Genomic DNA, 17,393 nt, shown 5'->3' with positions numbered 1-17,393 from the left:
GAAGAAGCCTGGTAAGGGCGCGGGTGGGGAAACAACTCCTCTGGCTTCACTGGTATGGGAGCTGGGTCCTGAACATGCCTACGTCCAGGTTGGACTTTGCAGCTTGTTCCGCTCCCGCTGAGACCTCAGAACAGGACTTCCAAAATCACAGGTTGAATTATCATGAACATAAAATTTGTGTTGTTGTGGGCAAGTCATCCAATTCCCTGAACTCCAGATTCTTATCTCATAAAATGGAAATAAAGAAATCTCATTAATTGTTTGAAAACATTAAATGAAATCTATAAGACTTACAACATGAAAGGTGCTCAATTAATTCCACCTGTGTTACCTGGGCCCATGTATTCCTCAAAGTTGTATCCACCACCCTCAGCTCAATGTCTGACATATAATATGTCCTTAACAATATATGCAGAAAGGTCTAAATGACTCTTCTGATAAGTAAAGAGGTTGGGAATCTAACCCATTGGAGGGCCCAGGAGCTGAAACTCAACCTGGCATTTGTTGTGTACTGGTTCGGTTCTACCATCTCAATATCGCTGAGCTAGAGGATGTGGACAACAGACCAAGTACAAGGCTCTTGGGCCATTGGGAGGGAGGAGAAACCTTCTTATATGACAAAATAAGGCCCAAAATGCATCCTCCACATTAAACAATAACTCTGTATCCCAGAATCCAGAAAAGAAGAGACTAAAGCCTGGCATGGTAGGCTGAGGGAAAGAAAGAACTATGTTGTGTACAGAGAGATCAGTGACCCAGAGGAAGATGACTAAGTACGTAAGTGGCCTTTCCTTCCAGCCCACACCGCTGCAAAACACACTGTTCTCATAGTCGCACTTTGTCATTCCTTCCCAAAATCGTTCCTTTGCCAAGAACCTTGAAGTGCAGTATTGACACTAAATGACCAGGCTTTCCTCCCTCTGTCTACTCCCTGCTCTGTGGAGCCAGGGAGCTCCCTACCCAGGATGCCCTGGGCCTCTCCTCTGGTCAGCTCCTGAACTATAGGCCTCAGCTGCCTCTAGCCTAGGAACTCATACAACAGGTGAGAGTCCCTGTGGCATGAGCAGAAGATTCACTTTGAGGAGCAGTGGGCGGTGCGTGCACAGCATGAGCTGGGGCGGAATCTGAGTGCTCAGGGTCCTGCAGTCAGATGAGGGGTTGGGTATTAACGATCAGGCAAGGGGAGCTCACTGCCTCTTATTTTCCTTCTCTCTCCTTGTCTCCACCTCAGGGATGTGACAAGTGCCCATGAAAAGAAGCAGAACCTGGTGGCCCTTCATGACCATGGCCACGACTGTGAACTACTGGCCAACAGGGGTGCAGCAATTAAAAGAAAGAGTTCACAGCAGTTAAAAGTTCGTTGTTTTTTTTTAAATAAATCTTTATTGTTCAGATTATTACAGTTGTTCCTCTTTTTCCCCCCCATAGCTCTCCTCCACCCGGTTCCCACCCCAACCTCTACATTTACTCGCCCCCCCCTCCATTGTCCTCATCCATAGGTGTACGATTTTTGTCCAGATTCTTCCTGCACCTCCTTTCCCCCAGAGAATGGTCAGTCCACTCCCTTTCTATGCCCCTGATTCTATTATATTCACCAGTTTATTCTGTTCGTCAGATTTTTTATTCACTTGATTTTTAGATTCACTTGTTGATAGATATGTATTTGTTGTTCATAATTTTTATATTTACCGTTTTCTTCTTCTTCCTCTTCTTAACAAATACCTTTCAGCATTCCATATAATACTGGTTTGGCAGTGATGAACTCCTTTAGCTTATTCTTATCTGTGAAGCTCTTTATCTGACTTTCAATTCTGAATGATAGCTTTGCTGGGTAGACTAATCTTGGTTATAGGTTCTTGCTATTCATCACATTGAATATTTCTTGCCACTCCCTTCTGGCCTGCATAGTTTCTGTTGAGAGATCAGCTGACAATCGTATGGGTGCTCCCTTGTAGGTAACTAACTGTTTTTCTCTTGCTGCTTTCGAGATTCTCTCTTTGTCTTTTGCCCTTGGCATTTTAATTAGATATGTCTTTGTGTGGTCCTCTTTGGATTCCTATTGTTTGGGGTTCTCTGCGCTTCCTGGACTTGTAAGTCTATTTCTTTCACCAGGTGGGGGAAGTTTTCTGTCAGTATTTATTCAAATAGGTTTTCAGTGTCTTGCTCTCTCTCTTCTTCTGGCATCCCCATAATTCTGATATTGGTATGCTTAAAGTTGTCTCAGAGACTCCTTACACTATCTTCAATTTTTTTTTCTTTTTTCTTTTCCGGTTGGGTGTTTTTTGCTTCTTTGTATTTCAAATCTTTGACTTGATTCTTTCGATACTCTAGTCTGCTGTTGGTTCTCTGTATATTATTTTTTTATTTCATTCACTGTATGCTTAATTTCTAGTTGGTCCTTTTTCATGTCTTCTAGGGTATCACTAAATTTATCAGACTTTTCTAGAAAATTCTTGAAAAACTTTATAACCATGGTTTTCAACTCTATCTCCAGTCGTTTGTTTTCCTCCATTTCTTTGGTTTTTTATCTGTTTCTTTGTCTCCACATTTTGGCCGCTTCCCTGTGTTGATAGAGTGGCTTTGTGTGCTAGGTGTCCGATAGGACCCAGTGGCTCAACCTCCCCAGTTACCTGAGGTGGACACTCTTGGTGCACCCCTTTGTGGGCTGTGTGCACTCTCTTGTTATAGATAAGCCTTGATTGTTGTTGGTATCACTGGAAGGAATTGACCTCCAGGCCAATTGGCTGTGAGAATCAGCTGTGTCTACACTGTGAGAACTTCTATGTTGGAGACACCCTTATGAGACAAGACTTGAAAAAGCCTCTGTGCTCAGCTTGGATGGGCAGAGTCTCAGGGCAGAGCAGACAGCAATGGCTTCCCGTCAGCCCTGTCCTAAGAGGCCCATGGGTGTGTGTGTGGGGGGGTAATGGTAAGATATGTACTCATATAATACCTCAATAAAAAAAAAGAAAAGGAAAAAAAAAAAAGAGGCCCGTGGGTCTCAGTGTTCCTTGGTAATTGCTGCAAGCACCTCTGAGAGAAAGTCGCCCTTGAGTTTTGCCCACTGCCAGACAGTCCAGTTTCTCCCCAAATGAGTCTGGGTCCCCAGAGTCTTGCACAGAACTAGAGTTCAGAGCCATCGGGAGATTTTGTATCCCTCCTGATTGAGAAAGCCAGCCGTGTACTCATAGTTGTCAGACCTCTCCGCAGGCGTGCCTCTGTACTTCTGCATTCTGCAGCTCCTCTGAGTCTCAGTGTGCTTTTCTATTTCCTGACAGTCCAGTTTCTCCCCATATGAGTTTGGGTCCCCAGAGTCTTGCCCAGAACTGGAGTTCAGAGCAGTCGGGAGCTTTGGCCTCCCTCCCGATTGAGAAAGCCAGTCACGTACTCAGTTGCCAGCCTTCTCCGCGCACGCACCTCCATTTCCCTGCCTTCTGCACCTCCTCTGAATCTCAGTGTGCTTTTCTCTTTCATTCTAGTTGTAGAATTTCCACTCAGCCAGCATTCCTATGGTTCTGGATGATGTCCGGTTTGTCATTTAGTTATAGTTTTGAAATTGTTGTGCGAGGCAACAGTATAGGTGTTTACTTATGCCGCCATCTTGGTTTCCCCCAAAGTTTGTTTCTTAATGTGTGACAAATGATCTGTTAGATGTTAGTTTTACAAGGTGTAGTAATACCTGTACTTAATGCATGTTTCTGTCCAAGTCTCCATGCACTTACCTTGGGAAACAGCACTGGCAGGTGTCTCTGAACATAAGAGCACTGCCCTCCCTCTCCCCAGATGTGACTTGTAAGGCATTCCAGGAGTTGGATTCCAGATGCTTTTCTCTGCATTTGTACCCACACACCCAAGCACGCGTGCGCGCACATGCGCGCGCGCGCACACACTCACACACACACAGTTTGACAACAAGCATCTTCTATTTGCTCTTCTCTACTAAGTGTCCTGGGCATGTTCCTCTTGTTCTGTTCCCTGTTCTGCAGTTGTTCTGTGTTGCAAACCCCGACTACTCATTTACCCTGTATCAGTTACTGTTAGTTAATAAACAAAAACTTTTCTCAGTTGGTTGCTCCTCTCCTTCTTGTGCACAAACCCTGTTCACATGTGTGAGTAGTTCATTTGTACACATAAACAGAAGTGGAATTGCTTCACTAGCCAGTTTTGCTAAGTGGATAGAACATCGGCCTGCAGACCAAAGTTTCCTGGGTTTGATTCTCACAAGGGAATGTACCTTGGTGCAGGCTCCTCCCCCGCTCAGGCCCTGGTTTTGGCTTGTGCAGGAGGCAACCAATTGATGTGTTTCCCTAACATCACTATTTTTGTCTTTTTCTTCTCTCTTCCACTTCTCTAAAAATCAATACAGAAATATCTTCGGGTGAGGATTTGTTGTTGTTTTTTTTAAAAGAAGTGGAATTGCTATTTCAAAGGTTTCATTCATTCAACAAACACGTACAAGCCCTTGACTGAGAACTGAATGCTGGCCCTGGTGCTGAGAAGACATCAGGGAATCAGAAAAAAAAAATTTCGTCCACGTGAGCTTGACCTTCTTCTGGGGGGGATTCCCAGTTTTTAAGTATTGAAACGCTTGCCTCCACTAACTGTCAGATCTCAGGCTCAGGAATTGGGAGAGTCCATTGTGGAATGTGTGGGATGAGACAAAGGTGCTCTGGATTCTGTCCCAGAACTCAGGGGAGAAGTGGAATCATTTTCCCATCACTAGGACCACCAGTGCAGAACATGCAGAGAGGGAGAGGCAGTGTCCTGGTGATAGTGTGGGCAGGGGAGGACACAGATGCACAGGGTGCGTGGAAGAGTGCCTGGCATACAGGCAAGGGAGACCCAGGACCCAGTGTGTGCTATCACAGCCATCGAAAGGAGAGTGTGCCAGGAAGGATGGTGTGAGGGGTCAGTATATCGAAGGCAGAGTTCCTCCGGAACTAGGAGCACACTCTGGGTGGCTCAGCAGTGAGAAGGGAGTCCTGCCTGAGTCAGTGAGGATGCTGCTCCACCTCCGCCTCAGCAGAAACAAACTCTCCTTTACCCTAATATAGCGCTGCGTTCCTCAAATTCAATTTTCTGATATTAGCCATTGGGTACATTCTCGTCCATGTGAAAACAGAAGAGAATCCCCAAAGTAGATCCCGAAAGATTTCATTTCTCTGCCCCTCCGGGAAGATGGACCCACCAAATGGATGCCCAGCAAGGGAGACAAGTGCAGGAAAGGATGACTTGGAAACACGTTGCCGTCATGAGAGGGAATAACTTGCCTTTGGTCCCAAGGTAGATAATGCTTTCCTCCTCCCCCTGCTCCAGGAGGCAGATCCAGATTTTGAGATGTCAGGAGACTAGGGTTTTTTCCCAAACCCAGAAATCACCCTGTACATGGCTCCAAGTCCACCCCCCATTAGACTTCTCTCCCCCCACCCCAAAGTCTGATGCCCCATGTGGATGCATATGCTCTTCTGATCACGTCCTAAATGACTGTTTATACCCTCCTCTCTGTATTGTTTGTGTTCCAGTCATTTTTAGGCTGGGTCTATTGCTAATCCCTATTCCTAGCACAGAACTGGAAAATGCAGGGATGTGTGACAAAGAGCAGTACATGCATCACAAGAGGAGCCTTCTGAGCTTTCTTCACCAAGACCCACAATATGCAACACATTTCGCAGTGACTGTAAGCCTAATGCTCCATGAAATCATACTGACCCTTTGCACATGCGATAGAGCCTGGCATTTTCTATTCTGTTCTGCGATGTGCTGTTATTCCATTGTAATTCATTAAAGACATAAAATTCTGCTCCAGTGACATACAGCATTCCATTGGCCTGTTCATGAGTTACAACTTGCGACTTGGAAAGCCCTTTCACATGTGTGTACCAGGTGACTCCCTGCTCTGAGTCCTGTGGAGAAGGTGAAAGGAGGCCCCATGATGCTTTCTCAGGCCTGGGTTTTCTGGCAGATAAATATTGTCTGTGGAATCAGGGCCTCCACACTGGACAGCACGATGTTCAGGCTTCACAGAACCATGTTGGTCTCGCTGGACAGACCTCCCGGTCTGTCTGCCCAGTGTGAGCCTCCAACATGGCACCTTGTGGGTTCAGTTGTCTGTGTCTGGAGCAGGCTCAGGGTGGTTACGTGGTTCAGTGTATAGGAACTTCTTGGTCTCACGAGAATGATCTCCAGCAGGGTGACCTGGAAGCAGTGCAGCAGCCTTACAGGTGAGACAGAGCTCCCTCCACCACTGTCCATAACCAATGGTCCTTGCAAGAACCCTTGGTCCCAGAGAGTTCCCTCAAATCCCAGAGAGCTCTCCAGGTTTCACAGATTTCTCTATGTGCTCTCTCGCTTGTTTAATAGAAGCTGGTCTAGTGGCAAAACTTTGCATTTTAGGTGTAATTGCTCTAAATGAAGAATATTTTCCCTTTCCTTGTGAAAAGCAGCAAGATCAGCATCCTTCAACAACTCCTGGCTAGACCATCAGCTACACAAGACAGTCTTTAAGATTGCTATATTACCCTGGCCAGTTTGGTTCAGTGGATAGAGCATCGGCCTTTGAACTGAAGGGTCCCGGGTTCGATTCCAGTCAAGGGCACATGCCCTGGTTGCAGGCTCGTTCCCCAGTAGGGGGTATGAAAAGGCAGTGATCAATGATTCTCTTTCATCATTGATGTTTCTCTCTCTCTCTCCCTTTATCTTCCTCTCTGAAATCAATAAAATAAAATAAAACAAAAATAAAAACATGTCACAAATGAAAGAACAGAAGAAATCTCCAGAAAGAGAAATATATGTAATGGAAGCAAGTAAAATACTAGATACAGAATTCAAAACAATGCTTATAATGTTGCTCAACTATCTTAATGAGAGCTACAAGGGGCTCAAAGAGAGCTTCAAGGGACTTAGTGAGACTTTCAAGGATCTTAGTAGAAATTTCAAAGACGTTAAAAAGGACTAATCAAATATCAAGCATACACTAGCTGAAATGAAGAATGATTTACAGGGAATCAACTCTAGAGTATAGGATTCTGAGAATGAAATCAACAATTTGGAATAGGAGGAAGCAAAAAAAATACCCAATCAGAAGAGCACACAAAAAATCCAAATTTATGAAGATAGTGCAAGGAGCCTCTGGAACAACTTCCAGTGTACCAACATTCATATTATGGGGGGGTGCCAGCAGGAGAAGACAGAGAGCAAGATATTGAAAATCTATTTGAAGCCATAACGACAGAAAACATCCCCTACCTGTTGAAAACAATAGACCTACAAGTCCAAGAAGTCCAGAGAGTCCCAAGCAAGAGGAATCCAGAGGCTCACACCAAAAGGCATCATAATTAAAATGCCAAGGGTTAAAGACAAAGAATATTAAAAGCAGCCAGAGAAAAGCACCCATACTACTGTCAACTGGTTTCTCAACAAAAACTTTGCAGGCCCAAAGGGAGTGGTAAGAAATATTCTAAGTAATGAATAAATAGCAAGGACCTACAACCAAGGTTACTCTACCCAGCAAAGCTATCACTTAGAATTGTAGGTTAGATAAAGAGCTTCTAAGATAACAAAAAGCTAAAAGAGTTCATTACCACCAAAACAGTATTACATGAAATGTTGAAGGGTATTGTAGAAGGAGGAGGAGAAGGAAGGAGGAGGAGGAGGAGGAGGAGGAGGAGGAGGAGGAGGAGGAGGAGGAGGAGGAGGAGAAGAAATTTGACCAATAATATGGCAATAAATACATACCTATCAACAATTGAATCTAAAAACCGAATTAAATGAAAAAGGAATCTAATGAACAAAATAAACTGATGAATCAAATAGAACCAGAGGCATGGAAACATGTAACATACTGATGAATCTGAGAGGGAAGGGGTTGGGGTGGGGGCAGGAAGACATTAACCAAAGGTCTTATATGTATATATGCATGAACTATGGATACAGACAATTGGGAAGTGAAGGTCTGGAGTGAGGCTGGAAGTGGGAGGAGAGAACAATGGGGAGAAAAGGGGGACATCTGTAATACTATTAACAGTAAAGATTTTTTAAAAAAAAAAACTTAACAGCACTAGCCAAATGGTTCAGTCAGTTTGAGGGCTATTCTGGACCTGCATAATGCTTGGAGATCTGATCCCTGGACCCGCACACACACATGGAAACCACTTGATGTTTCTCCCTCACATTGATGTTTCTCTCTCCCCCACTCTCCTATCACTCTCTATCTCCCATCCTGTCTCTATAAAAACATCAATAAGTGTATCTTTGGGTGAGGTACTTAAAAAAAGCACATATTGAAATATTTGTAATTACAAAAGTAAAATTAAATACATATCATAAAAAGGGAAACAGCTTACTGGTACACATAGCAGAGTGTAGGACTCAGGCGGAAGGGAACACCTGAGCTTGCCCACTGACGGAACGGAACCCGGAGTAGCCAACTGCGGCTGCGCTGGGCCACCTTGCTGCAGGCGGGAAATCGCTGGCGGCGGCCATCTTGGAAGACGTTCCAGACTCCAGAGCCTGGCCTCACCGACTCTCTCCGGCCTCCGTGACCACTGCATTCGCCCGCCTCCAGGCGCCAGGTCAACCTCACGGACCGGTAAGGGAGGGGAAGGTCCTCGATGGCATTGCGGGGTCCTGTCCTCCGGACCGAGCCTCGCAACCGCTTCCCTCCGCGGTACCTTCTCTCGGCCGGGCCTGGACAGAGGAGGGGGAGGGGCGTCCCGGAGCCTCCACATTGCTCAGGGGGGGGTCTCTGCTGTGCCCCAATCATGCGGACGGTCATGGCACGAGGGGTCTGTGGGGGCTCTGGCGGGTTGCTTTGGGCAGAGTGAACCTAAAACCGCCGTGGTCCGTGGACCGGGAGCCGCCATAACTGCTCCTCCCCCGGGAAGCCGGACCTCCGCAGCCTGAGCAGCCCCCAAGGCAGACGGGCCCTCGGGGCGCTCCGCCAGAGGGATCCGCACCACAGGGCTCCTGTCGGGCCCCCTCCGGGCAAAGCGGCAGCTGTTTCCTCCGTTTCCCGGCTAAATGCCGGTGCGGGTGACCACTGACACGCAGAGGTCTGGGTACTGGTGTCCGGGGCGCGGTCCGGGGTGGGACACTCAGGCAGCCTCGCAGGGCCCATGTCTCCAGCTCGCCCTGCCCCACATGGTCGTTGCCGCGTTACTGACTATTCCGGTGCGGGGCCTTCCGCCCGCGGCTGCTTCAGTCCGTGCTTCTCCTCCTCTCCCTCCTGCTCCCACCCCCCCTCCCGCTGGCCACCGCAGTGTGTCCTCCGGGCCCACGAGCCCGTGTTCCTGGTCCTTGTCACTGCTGTGCGCTCTGCAGCTCGCGTGCCCGTGAGGCATGAGGTCTGTCCTTCCGTGACTCAGCTCGCTCAGCACGGTCCCTCTCCATCTGTCCTGCGGTCCCCAACGGCAAGGTCTCCTTCTCTTTGTGGCCGAGTCCGTCCGTGGCACACGGGCGCCCTGTGTGCCATCCCCCGTCTATTGATGGGCACGCGGGCGAGAGCGCCCGTCCTCGTGGCCTGGGAAACCCTCCTGAGGGACCCCCAGTGCCCTCACTTCGGGGAGCACGGGGTCGCTACCCTGAGCCCCGCCCTGCTCGGCAGGGTGATGTACATGTGAATGGCCCTGTGGTCTCAGAGAGTCCAGCTCTCCTGGCCCTCACGGTTTCCAAAGGACCTGGGACTGGCCTCCAGCTCACTCACAGGAGCAGTCTTCATTTACCTTCAGCAGGAAAACCCCCACCTCCCTTTGCCTCCGTGTCCACACCACGTGGTCCCTGGGCTCCCCTCCCACGGCTTCTGGTGCAAAACGCCCTCAGTAACACAGCGCCCTCAGTTGCTGCCTGCACAGCAGGGCCTTGTTATCTTTCCTTCAGGAAGCACCTTCCAGACAAACCACCGACCAGCTACAGTGACCAAGCCCCCTCAAAGCCGCGGATCCTTGGATCATGCCCCCAGGAAACCTGTCCTCCCCACCAGTTCCTCTCCCAGAGCCCTCGGCCCTTTTCTCTTCTGACCACCCCATGTCCTCCCTCAGGGACCAATAAGGCAGGACGGAGGACAGAGAATATATTTTTTATTGCTCACCCTATTACGGATGTCCCACATTTCCCCCACTATGTCCCCTCCATCCAGTCCCTCCCCCACTCTGCTCCCCTGGCCTTCACCACACTGATGCCCATGACCATATGCTATGCATGTATGTTCCTTGGTTACTCTCTTCACCTTCTTTATCCAGTCCCAAGCCTCCCACCTCCCCTCTGGCCTTTGTCAGTATTTTCCATATATCCATGCCTCTGGTTCTACGTTGTTCATTAGTTTATTTTTTGCATTAGGTTCTACATGTAAGTGAGATCATGTGGAATTTGTCTTTCTCTGACTGGCTTATTTTGCTTACCATAATAATCTCCAGGTCCATCCATGCTGTTGCAAATGGTAAGAATTCCTTCTTTTTTACCGAAGCATAGTATTCCATTGTGTAGATGTACCAGTTTTCTAATCCACTCATCTGCTGATGGGCACTGAGGCTGTTTCCAAATCTTAGCTATGGTAAATTGTGCTGCTATGAACGTAGTGGTGCATATATCCTTTCTGATTGGTGTTTCTGTTTTCTTGGGATATAATCCTAGGAGTGGGATCACTGGGTCAAATGGGAGCTCCATTTTCTGTTTTTTGAGGAAACTCCATACTGTTCTCCACAGTGGCTGCACCAGTCTGCATTCCCACCAGCAGTGCACGAGGGTCCTTTTTCTCCGCATCCTCGCCAGGATTTGTGGTTTGTTGATTTGTTGATGATAGCCATTTTGACAGGTGTGAGATGGTACCGCATTGTCGTTTTGATTTGCATCTCTTGAATACTTAGTCACTTTGAGCATGTTTTCATGTTTCTTGGCCTTCCTTCCGTCTTCTTTCGAAAAGTATCTATTTACTGTTAAGTCCGCTGTTCATTTTTTGATTGGATCGTTTATCTTCCTTTTGTTAAGTTGTATGAGTTGCCTGTAGATGTTGGAGATTAAACCCTTATCGGAGATAACATTGGCAAATATGTTCTCCCATGCAGTGGGCTTTCTTGTAGTTTTATGAATGGTTTCTTTTTCTGTGCAAAAGCTCTTTATTTTGATGTAGTCCCATTTGTTTATTTTCTCTTTAGTTTCCATTGCCCTAGAAGCAGTATCGGTGAAGAAATTGCTTCGGCATATGTCTGAGATTTTGCTGCCTGTGGATTCCTCTAATATTTTTATGGTTTCCCATCTTATGTTTAAGTCCTTTGTCCATTTTGAGTTTATTTTAGTGTATGGTGTAACTTGGTTTTCTAGTTTGATTTTTTAGCATATAACTGTCCAATTTTCCCAACACCATTTATTGAAGAGACTGTCCTGACTCCATTGTATGCTCATGCCTCCTTTGTCAAATATTAATTGAGCATAGTGGTTTGGTCAATTTCTGGGTTCTCTATTCTATTTTATTGATCTATATGTCTGTTCTTGTGCCAGTACCAGGCTGTTTTGAGAACAGTGGCTTGGTAATATAGCTTGATATCTGGTATTGTGTTGTTCTTCTTTCTCAGCATTGCTGTGGCTATTCTGGGTCTTTTTTAATTCCAGATGAATTTTTGGAGAGTTCTTTCTAGGTCTGTGAAATATGCCGTTGGTATTTTAATAGGGAGTGCATTGAATCTATAGATTGCTTTGGGTAGTATGGACATTTTAATGATGTTGATTCTACTAATCCATGAACATGGTATGTTCTTCCATATGTTTATGTCTTCCTCTATCTCTTTTTCAGTGTCCTGTAGTTTTCTAAATACAGGTCTTTTACCTCCTTGGTGAAGTTTATTCCTATGTATCTTAATCTTTTTGTGTACACATCTTTTAAAAATTGAAATTTATCATTAAAACTATTACAGATGTGTCCCTCCCCCACCCCATTGACCCCCTCCACTCTGCTGCCCTCTCCCCCAGGCCTTCACTATACTATATTGTCAGTATCCATGAGTAGCACATTTTTATCCACTCATCTATGATGGGCACTTGGGCTGTTTCCAGATCTTGGCTATTGTAACTAACCCAGATATGAACCTCTGGGTGCATATATTCTTTCTGATTGGTGTTTCTGTATTTTTACAACATATTCATAGAAGTGGGATCACTGAGTCAAATGGCAGTTTCATTTTGTGTGTTTTTTTGTGGGGTTTTTTTGTGTGTTTTTTTTAGGAAACTCCACACTGTTCTCCACAGTGGCTACACCAGTCTGCATTCCCACCAGCAGTGCACAAGGGTTCCCTTTTCTCCATATCCTCGCCAGCTCTTGTTTGTTGTGTTACTGATGGTAGCCATTCTGGCAGGAGCACGGTGATAGCACATTGTAACAAAAGCAGAATCTTAATTCCAGGACACTCTGAGCTTGACCCTGCCTCAGGGCTTCATCCACACAGGACCTTGGGCTGGGTGTCCTCAGAGACTCCGTTGTATCCCTTCAAGATCACAGCTCACCCAGAGTCATGAGCAGAGACAGCTCCTTGGATAACAACCCCATGGAGGACTCCCAGGATTTAGAGGAGACATGCCAGGTGAGGAGCCTGGGGCGTATCAAGAAGTGACTGGGGCACAGAGCAGGGTGACTACATTTCTGAGGACATGAGGTCAGAGGCAGTGAGGACAGCGAGCAGCGTTCTGTGGGGAGGGGAGATCCCGAGTCTTAGGAGCTTCCCACCTTCACGCAGAACTTGCCTAGAATCCCTTAGGAAAACAAGGCCTGTGACCTTGGCTGCACTTGGTGACTCTCAGTCCATTCTGGAAGGTGGGAGGAGAGCCCACCAGCAGCATGGAACACCTGCTGCATGCAGGGCAAAGGCTGAGCCTTGTTACCCTTGTTGTCTCAGTTCCCTGTGACATCAACCAGGAGGAACTGTTAGCTCCAGTGTCCAGGTCCAACACAGGTTCTGCAGTGCAGGAAGAGGGTAGGCTAAAGGGCAAACATTTTCACTTGAGTGGCTGCAGGGATTCTTTTTTCTTTTCTTTTCTTTTCTTAGGCATTCAAGGATATTCGCAAATACTTCTCTGAGGAAGAGTGGGCAAAGCTGGGAAACTCAGAGAAAAGAACTTGTGTGTGCATGAAGAGAAACTATGAAATCATGACTCGTCTAGGTAACAGGAAATTCTTTGTTCAGAACAAGGCTCAGGGCCAGATGTGGTCAATGAGATACTCAGACCTGGTCCCTGCATGGTTCACTTTCAATGGCCTTTGTTCCATCCCCCCTCCTGATGACCTTTAGTGTCCCTACTGCCTTCCAGCATTCACCCTCCTCTCAGGTTAAGCATAAAATACTTTTCTTCTCCTAGGTTTCATGACCAACTGCCCAGATTTCATGCGTCCTAAGAATTGGACCACAAAATCTCCTGAATGTGATTCTGATGAAGATCAAAACCCCGGGAATCAGGGTGAGTGATACAAACAGCCTGGAAATTCTCTGTGAGGCCCAAATTCTTCAGGATCCAGTTACTCAGGAAAAAAAAATTCTCATGGGTATTCTTTTTTGCCACTTGTAAGCCATTTTATTTTTAAATTTCTTTTATTGTTGAGAGTATTACAGATTTCCTCCATTTTACCCCCCTTTGCCTCCCTCCATCCATCTCCCACCCCATCCCAAGCCTTCACCTGTCTATTGTCTATGTCAATGTATAACTAATATTACTTCTAAATAAACTTCATCATTTTCACCATTCTTCCAAACTCACCTCCCTTCTGGCAACTGTCAAAATGTTCTCTGTACATGGGAGTGTATTTCTGTTCTGCTTGTTTGTTTATTTTGATTTTTAGATTCAATTGTTGATAGATGTGTATTAATTGCCATTTTATTGTCCTATTCTGGATCTTCTTTTTTCTTCTTCATAAAGAATACCCTTCAAAGTTTCATATAATACTGGTTTGGTGGTGATGAACTCCTTTAGCTTTACCTTGCCTGAGAAACTCTTTATCTAACGTTCAGTTCCAAATGATAACTGTGCTGAGTTAGGTAATCTTGGTTGTAGCTCCTTGCTTTTCATCACTTTGAATATTTCTTTCCACTCCTTCTAGCCTGCAAAGTTTCTGGTGAGAAATAGGTTGAGAGTCGTATGTAGTCTACCTAAATCAGTTGCTTGAGCATCATTAAAACCGTTGTTTTGAACTCTGAGTCTGGTAGTTAGCTTGCTTCCATTTCATTTAGTCCTTTTTCTGGAGATTTCTCCTGTTATTTCATTTGTAAACTGGTTCCTTATCTCCGAATTTAGGCTGTTTCCCTGTGTTTGTGTCTATGTATTAGGTAGAGCCTCAATGTCTCCTGGGCTTGGTAGAGTGGCCTTGTGTAGTAGATGTCCTGTAGGGCCCAGTGGTTCAGCCTCCCAGTCACCTGAGCTAGGCAGTCCAGGTGTGCCACCGTGTACACTGTCTAATTGTAATTCAGCCTTGATTGATGATGACGTCACTGGGAGGGATTGCCCCTCAGGCCAATAGCTTTCGAGGATCAGCCTGCACAGCATCATAAGAGCTGCTGAACAGGAGCCTACCCTATGGAGCAGGACTTGATTCAGTGGGGCTTTGATGCTCACTGAGTCTGCCCTTTGAGTGTGTCACTCTTGGAGGTGGTAGCATTGTAATCTGGCATCGTCAAAGCTGACCACTGGGAGCAATGGCTTTGGAGCCACCTGTGTAGTGCAAAATCAACCACTGCCTGTGCCCTGCCTGGGGCCACCCAGCATGAGTGACAAAGCGATCTACAGATGGCTGCTACTAGTGTTGGGTATGAAGGTGCCCAGGAGAGGCCAAACTCTGAACCAAGGTGGGTTGCTGCTAGAGCCTGGCTTAGGGTTACTTATTTAGAGGTTCAGAGCACACTGAAGGCAGTTGCTGCTTGGTTGGGAGATTTTAGTAAAATCCAAAGCTTGAGGCAAGAGAGGCCATTTGTATGGAAAAGTCACTGGAAATGGCTTGGATGAGCCTGCAAGTAGGGAGGGGCAGAGTGTCAGAGGATCACCAGGGTGGGTCAGAAAGTGTGAGCCAGGTGATAGAGACTCAGATATGGTTCCCTGCCTGCTGGCTCTGTGGCTGGAGGGATCAGAAGAAGAACAATGTCCTCTGCCGGGATTTCTGTCTGGGAGAAAGCTGCTCCTCCAGCTCTCGTCCTCATTTCAGGTAAGTTACTTTCACCCCGAATGTCCCAGGTTCCTTTCAAGCTGCTGCCCCAGTGCTGGAGCTCAGAGGATCCAGGAAAGAAGAGACTAATGCCTGGCTTGGCAGGCTGAGGGAAAGAAAGAACTATGTTGTGTATGAAGAGATCAGTGACCCGGAGGAAGATGACTAAGTACGTAAGTGGCCTTTCCTTCCAGCTCACACCGCTGCAAAACACACTGTTCTCATAGTCGCACTTTGTCATTCCTTCCCAAAATCGTTCCTTTGCCAAGAACCTTGAAGTGCAGTATTGACACTAAATGACCAGGCTTTCCTCCCTCTGTCTACTCCCTGCGCTGTGGAGCCAGGGAGCTCCCTACCCAGGATGCCCTGGGCCTCCCCTCTGGTCAGCTCCTGAACTATAGGCCTCAGCTGCCTCTAGCCTAGGAACTCATACAACAGGGGAGAGTCCCTGTGGCATGAGCAGAAGATTCACTTTGAGGAGCAATGGGGAGTGCGTGTACAGCATGAGGTGGGGCGGAATCTGAGTGCTCAGGATCCTGCAGTCGGATGAGGGGTTGGGTATTAACGATCAGGCAAGGGGAGCTCACTGCCACTTATTTTCCTTCTCTCTCCTTGTCTCCACCTCAGGGATGTGACAAGTGCCCATGAAGAGAAGCAGAACCTGGTGGCCCTTCATGACCATGGGCACGACTGTGAACTACTGGCCACCAGGGGTGCAGCAATTAAAAGAAAAAGTTCGCAGTAGTTAAAAGTTTGTTTCTTTTTTTTAAATAAATCTTAATTGTTCAGATTATTACAGTTGTTCCTCTTTTTTCCCCCCATAGCCCCCCTCCACCTGGTTCCCACCCCACCCTCTACACTTACTCGCCCCCCCCCATTGTCCTCATCCATAGGTGTACGATTTTTGCCCAGTCTCTTTCCGCACCCCCCACACCCCTTTCCCCCAGAGAATAGTCAGTCCACTCCCTTTCTATGCCCCTGATTCTATTATATTCACCAGTTTATTCTGTTCGTCAGATTTTTTATTCACTTGATTTTTAGATTCACTTGTTGATAGATATGTATTTGTTGTTCATAATTTTTATATTTACCTTCTTCTTCCTCTTCTTAACAAATACCTTTCAGCATCCTACCTTATAATAGAGAAACATGCAAATTGTCCACACCTCCACTATGCCCATGATTGGGCCTGCGAGAGGCTGGGGGCAGGACTCCGGGTGGCCTATCCGGCCGTTGAGAAGACCAAGATGGCGGCCCCCAATCCTCTTAGTTCCGGGGGTCCCGGGGGGAGATCGACACCCTGGGGGGGGCGTGGCTGGGCCAAGCCAGGCGCTCCCGGGGGTCCCGGGGGGCTATCACCACCCTGGGGGAGCGTGGCGGGCCCAGCCAGCTGCTCCCGGGGGATCCGGGGGTGATCGCCACCCGGGGGGGCGTGGCCGGGCCGAGCCAGGCGCTCCCGGGGGTCCCTGGGGAGATCACCACCCTGGGGGGGCGTGGCAGTACTCGCCCAGCCCCTCCCAGGGTCCCTGGGAACATTGCAGGCATGTGGTTGGTGAGACCCAGACCAGGCCTCTGGTCACAGATTCATAGCTTTGTGGAGACCTAGGGCAGGGATCTGCCTCATCTGCAGAGAGACAGAGGTTCTGCAGTGCCCCCAAGACGTGGGTGGGCCCAGCCAGGGATCAAGGGGCATGGAAGGACTCCTGGCAGAGGCGCAAGGACCCTCACCCCTGAGGCGGGGGTTGAGGGGTGGAGCCACCTCAGTGAAGAGGTGCTGCACTGCAGGGTACTGGACTGACTGACATGATTCAGAGAAGCTCCCAGTGCTAATGGGCCTCGCTCAGGCGGCCTTCACACTTCAGAGGCAGTGACTCCTGCTCCTGCCTTGACCCAAAAGCAAGCTCGCTACACCCTGCCCCATAGCAGAGCATGCCTAGGCAGTGAGTGGGAAGCCTTCCACCTGCTTCGGAGAAGGGGGGGCAGTAAAGAATGGGGGGAGAGGAAAGAATGTGGAGCATCCGCAATGAAGAGGTGCTTGAGAAAGAGGCTCGGAAGCCTGACTGGAAGGTTTGTTCTGTTTGCTGGGCCGCTGCCCCTTAGGAAGCGCAAAGAGCATGGCTCTGAGGGCTTCCTGTGTGCTCTGAGGGCTTCCTGAGTCAAGTTCCACAGCCAACTGGAATTGGCCTCAGTTTCCTGGTCTGTAAAATGGATGAAGCGTGTCCCA

At 47.6% G+C, this 17,393-nt stretch overlaps 1 protein-coding gene and 1 non-coding gene across 2 annotated transcripts; both read left to right on the top strand.

Moving 5' to 3' along the window:
• The first annotated feature begins 12,497 nt into the window (after window positions 1–12,497).
• On the top strand, window positions 12,498–15,902 carry LOC103305007 (putative protein SSX6). The gene is made up of 5 exons (XM_028139117.2): window positions 12,498–12,566; window positions 13,029–13,143; window positions 13,339–13,437; window positions 15,199–15,338; window positions 15,797–15,902. The coding sequence occupies exons 1-4, from the start codon at window positions 12,498–12,500 to the stop codon at window positions 15,336–15,338; spliced, it is 423 nt and encodes a 140-aa protein (XP_027994918.1). The 3' UTR covers window positions 15,797–15,902.
• Window positions 14,537–14,612, top strand: MIR9229E-1 (microRNA mir-9229e-1). Its single transcript, NR_128939.2, has one exon. It is a non-coding gene; the product is annotated as a microRNA mir-9229e-1 (primary transcript).
• Window positions 15,903–17,393: the final 1,491 nt, after the last annotated feature.

Source organism: Eptesicus fuscus, chromosome 1 (genome assembly GCF_027574615.1).
Source record: "Eptesicus fuscus isolate TK198812 chromosome 1, DD_ASM_mEF_20220401, whole genome shotgun sequence".
Lineage (NCBI taxonomy): Eukaryota > Metazoa > Chordata > Mammalia > Chiroptera > Vespertilionidae > Eptesicus > Eptesicus fuscus.
The sequence above is the reverse complement of the archived record's forward strand: the minus strand, read 5'-3'. Positions and strand labels throughout refer to the sequence as shown.

Excerpts from the sequence above, each read along its gene's own strand:
- LOC103305007 (XM_028139117.2), top strand. The coding sequence starts at position 12,498 with ATGAGCAGAGACAGCTCCTTGGATAACAACCCCATGGAGGACTCCCAG. Across the intron at positions 12,567-13,028 it reads ATTTAGAGGAGACATGCCAG|GCATTCAAGGATATTCGCAA; the intron begins GTGAGGAGCCTG and ends TTCTTTTCTTAG. Across the intron at positions 13,438-15,198 it reads TCAAAACCCCGGGAATCAGG|GTTCCTTTCAAGCTGCTGCC; the intron begins GTGAGTGATACA and ends CGAATGTCCCAG.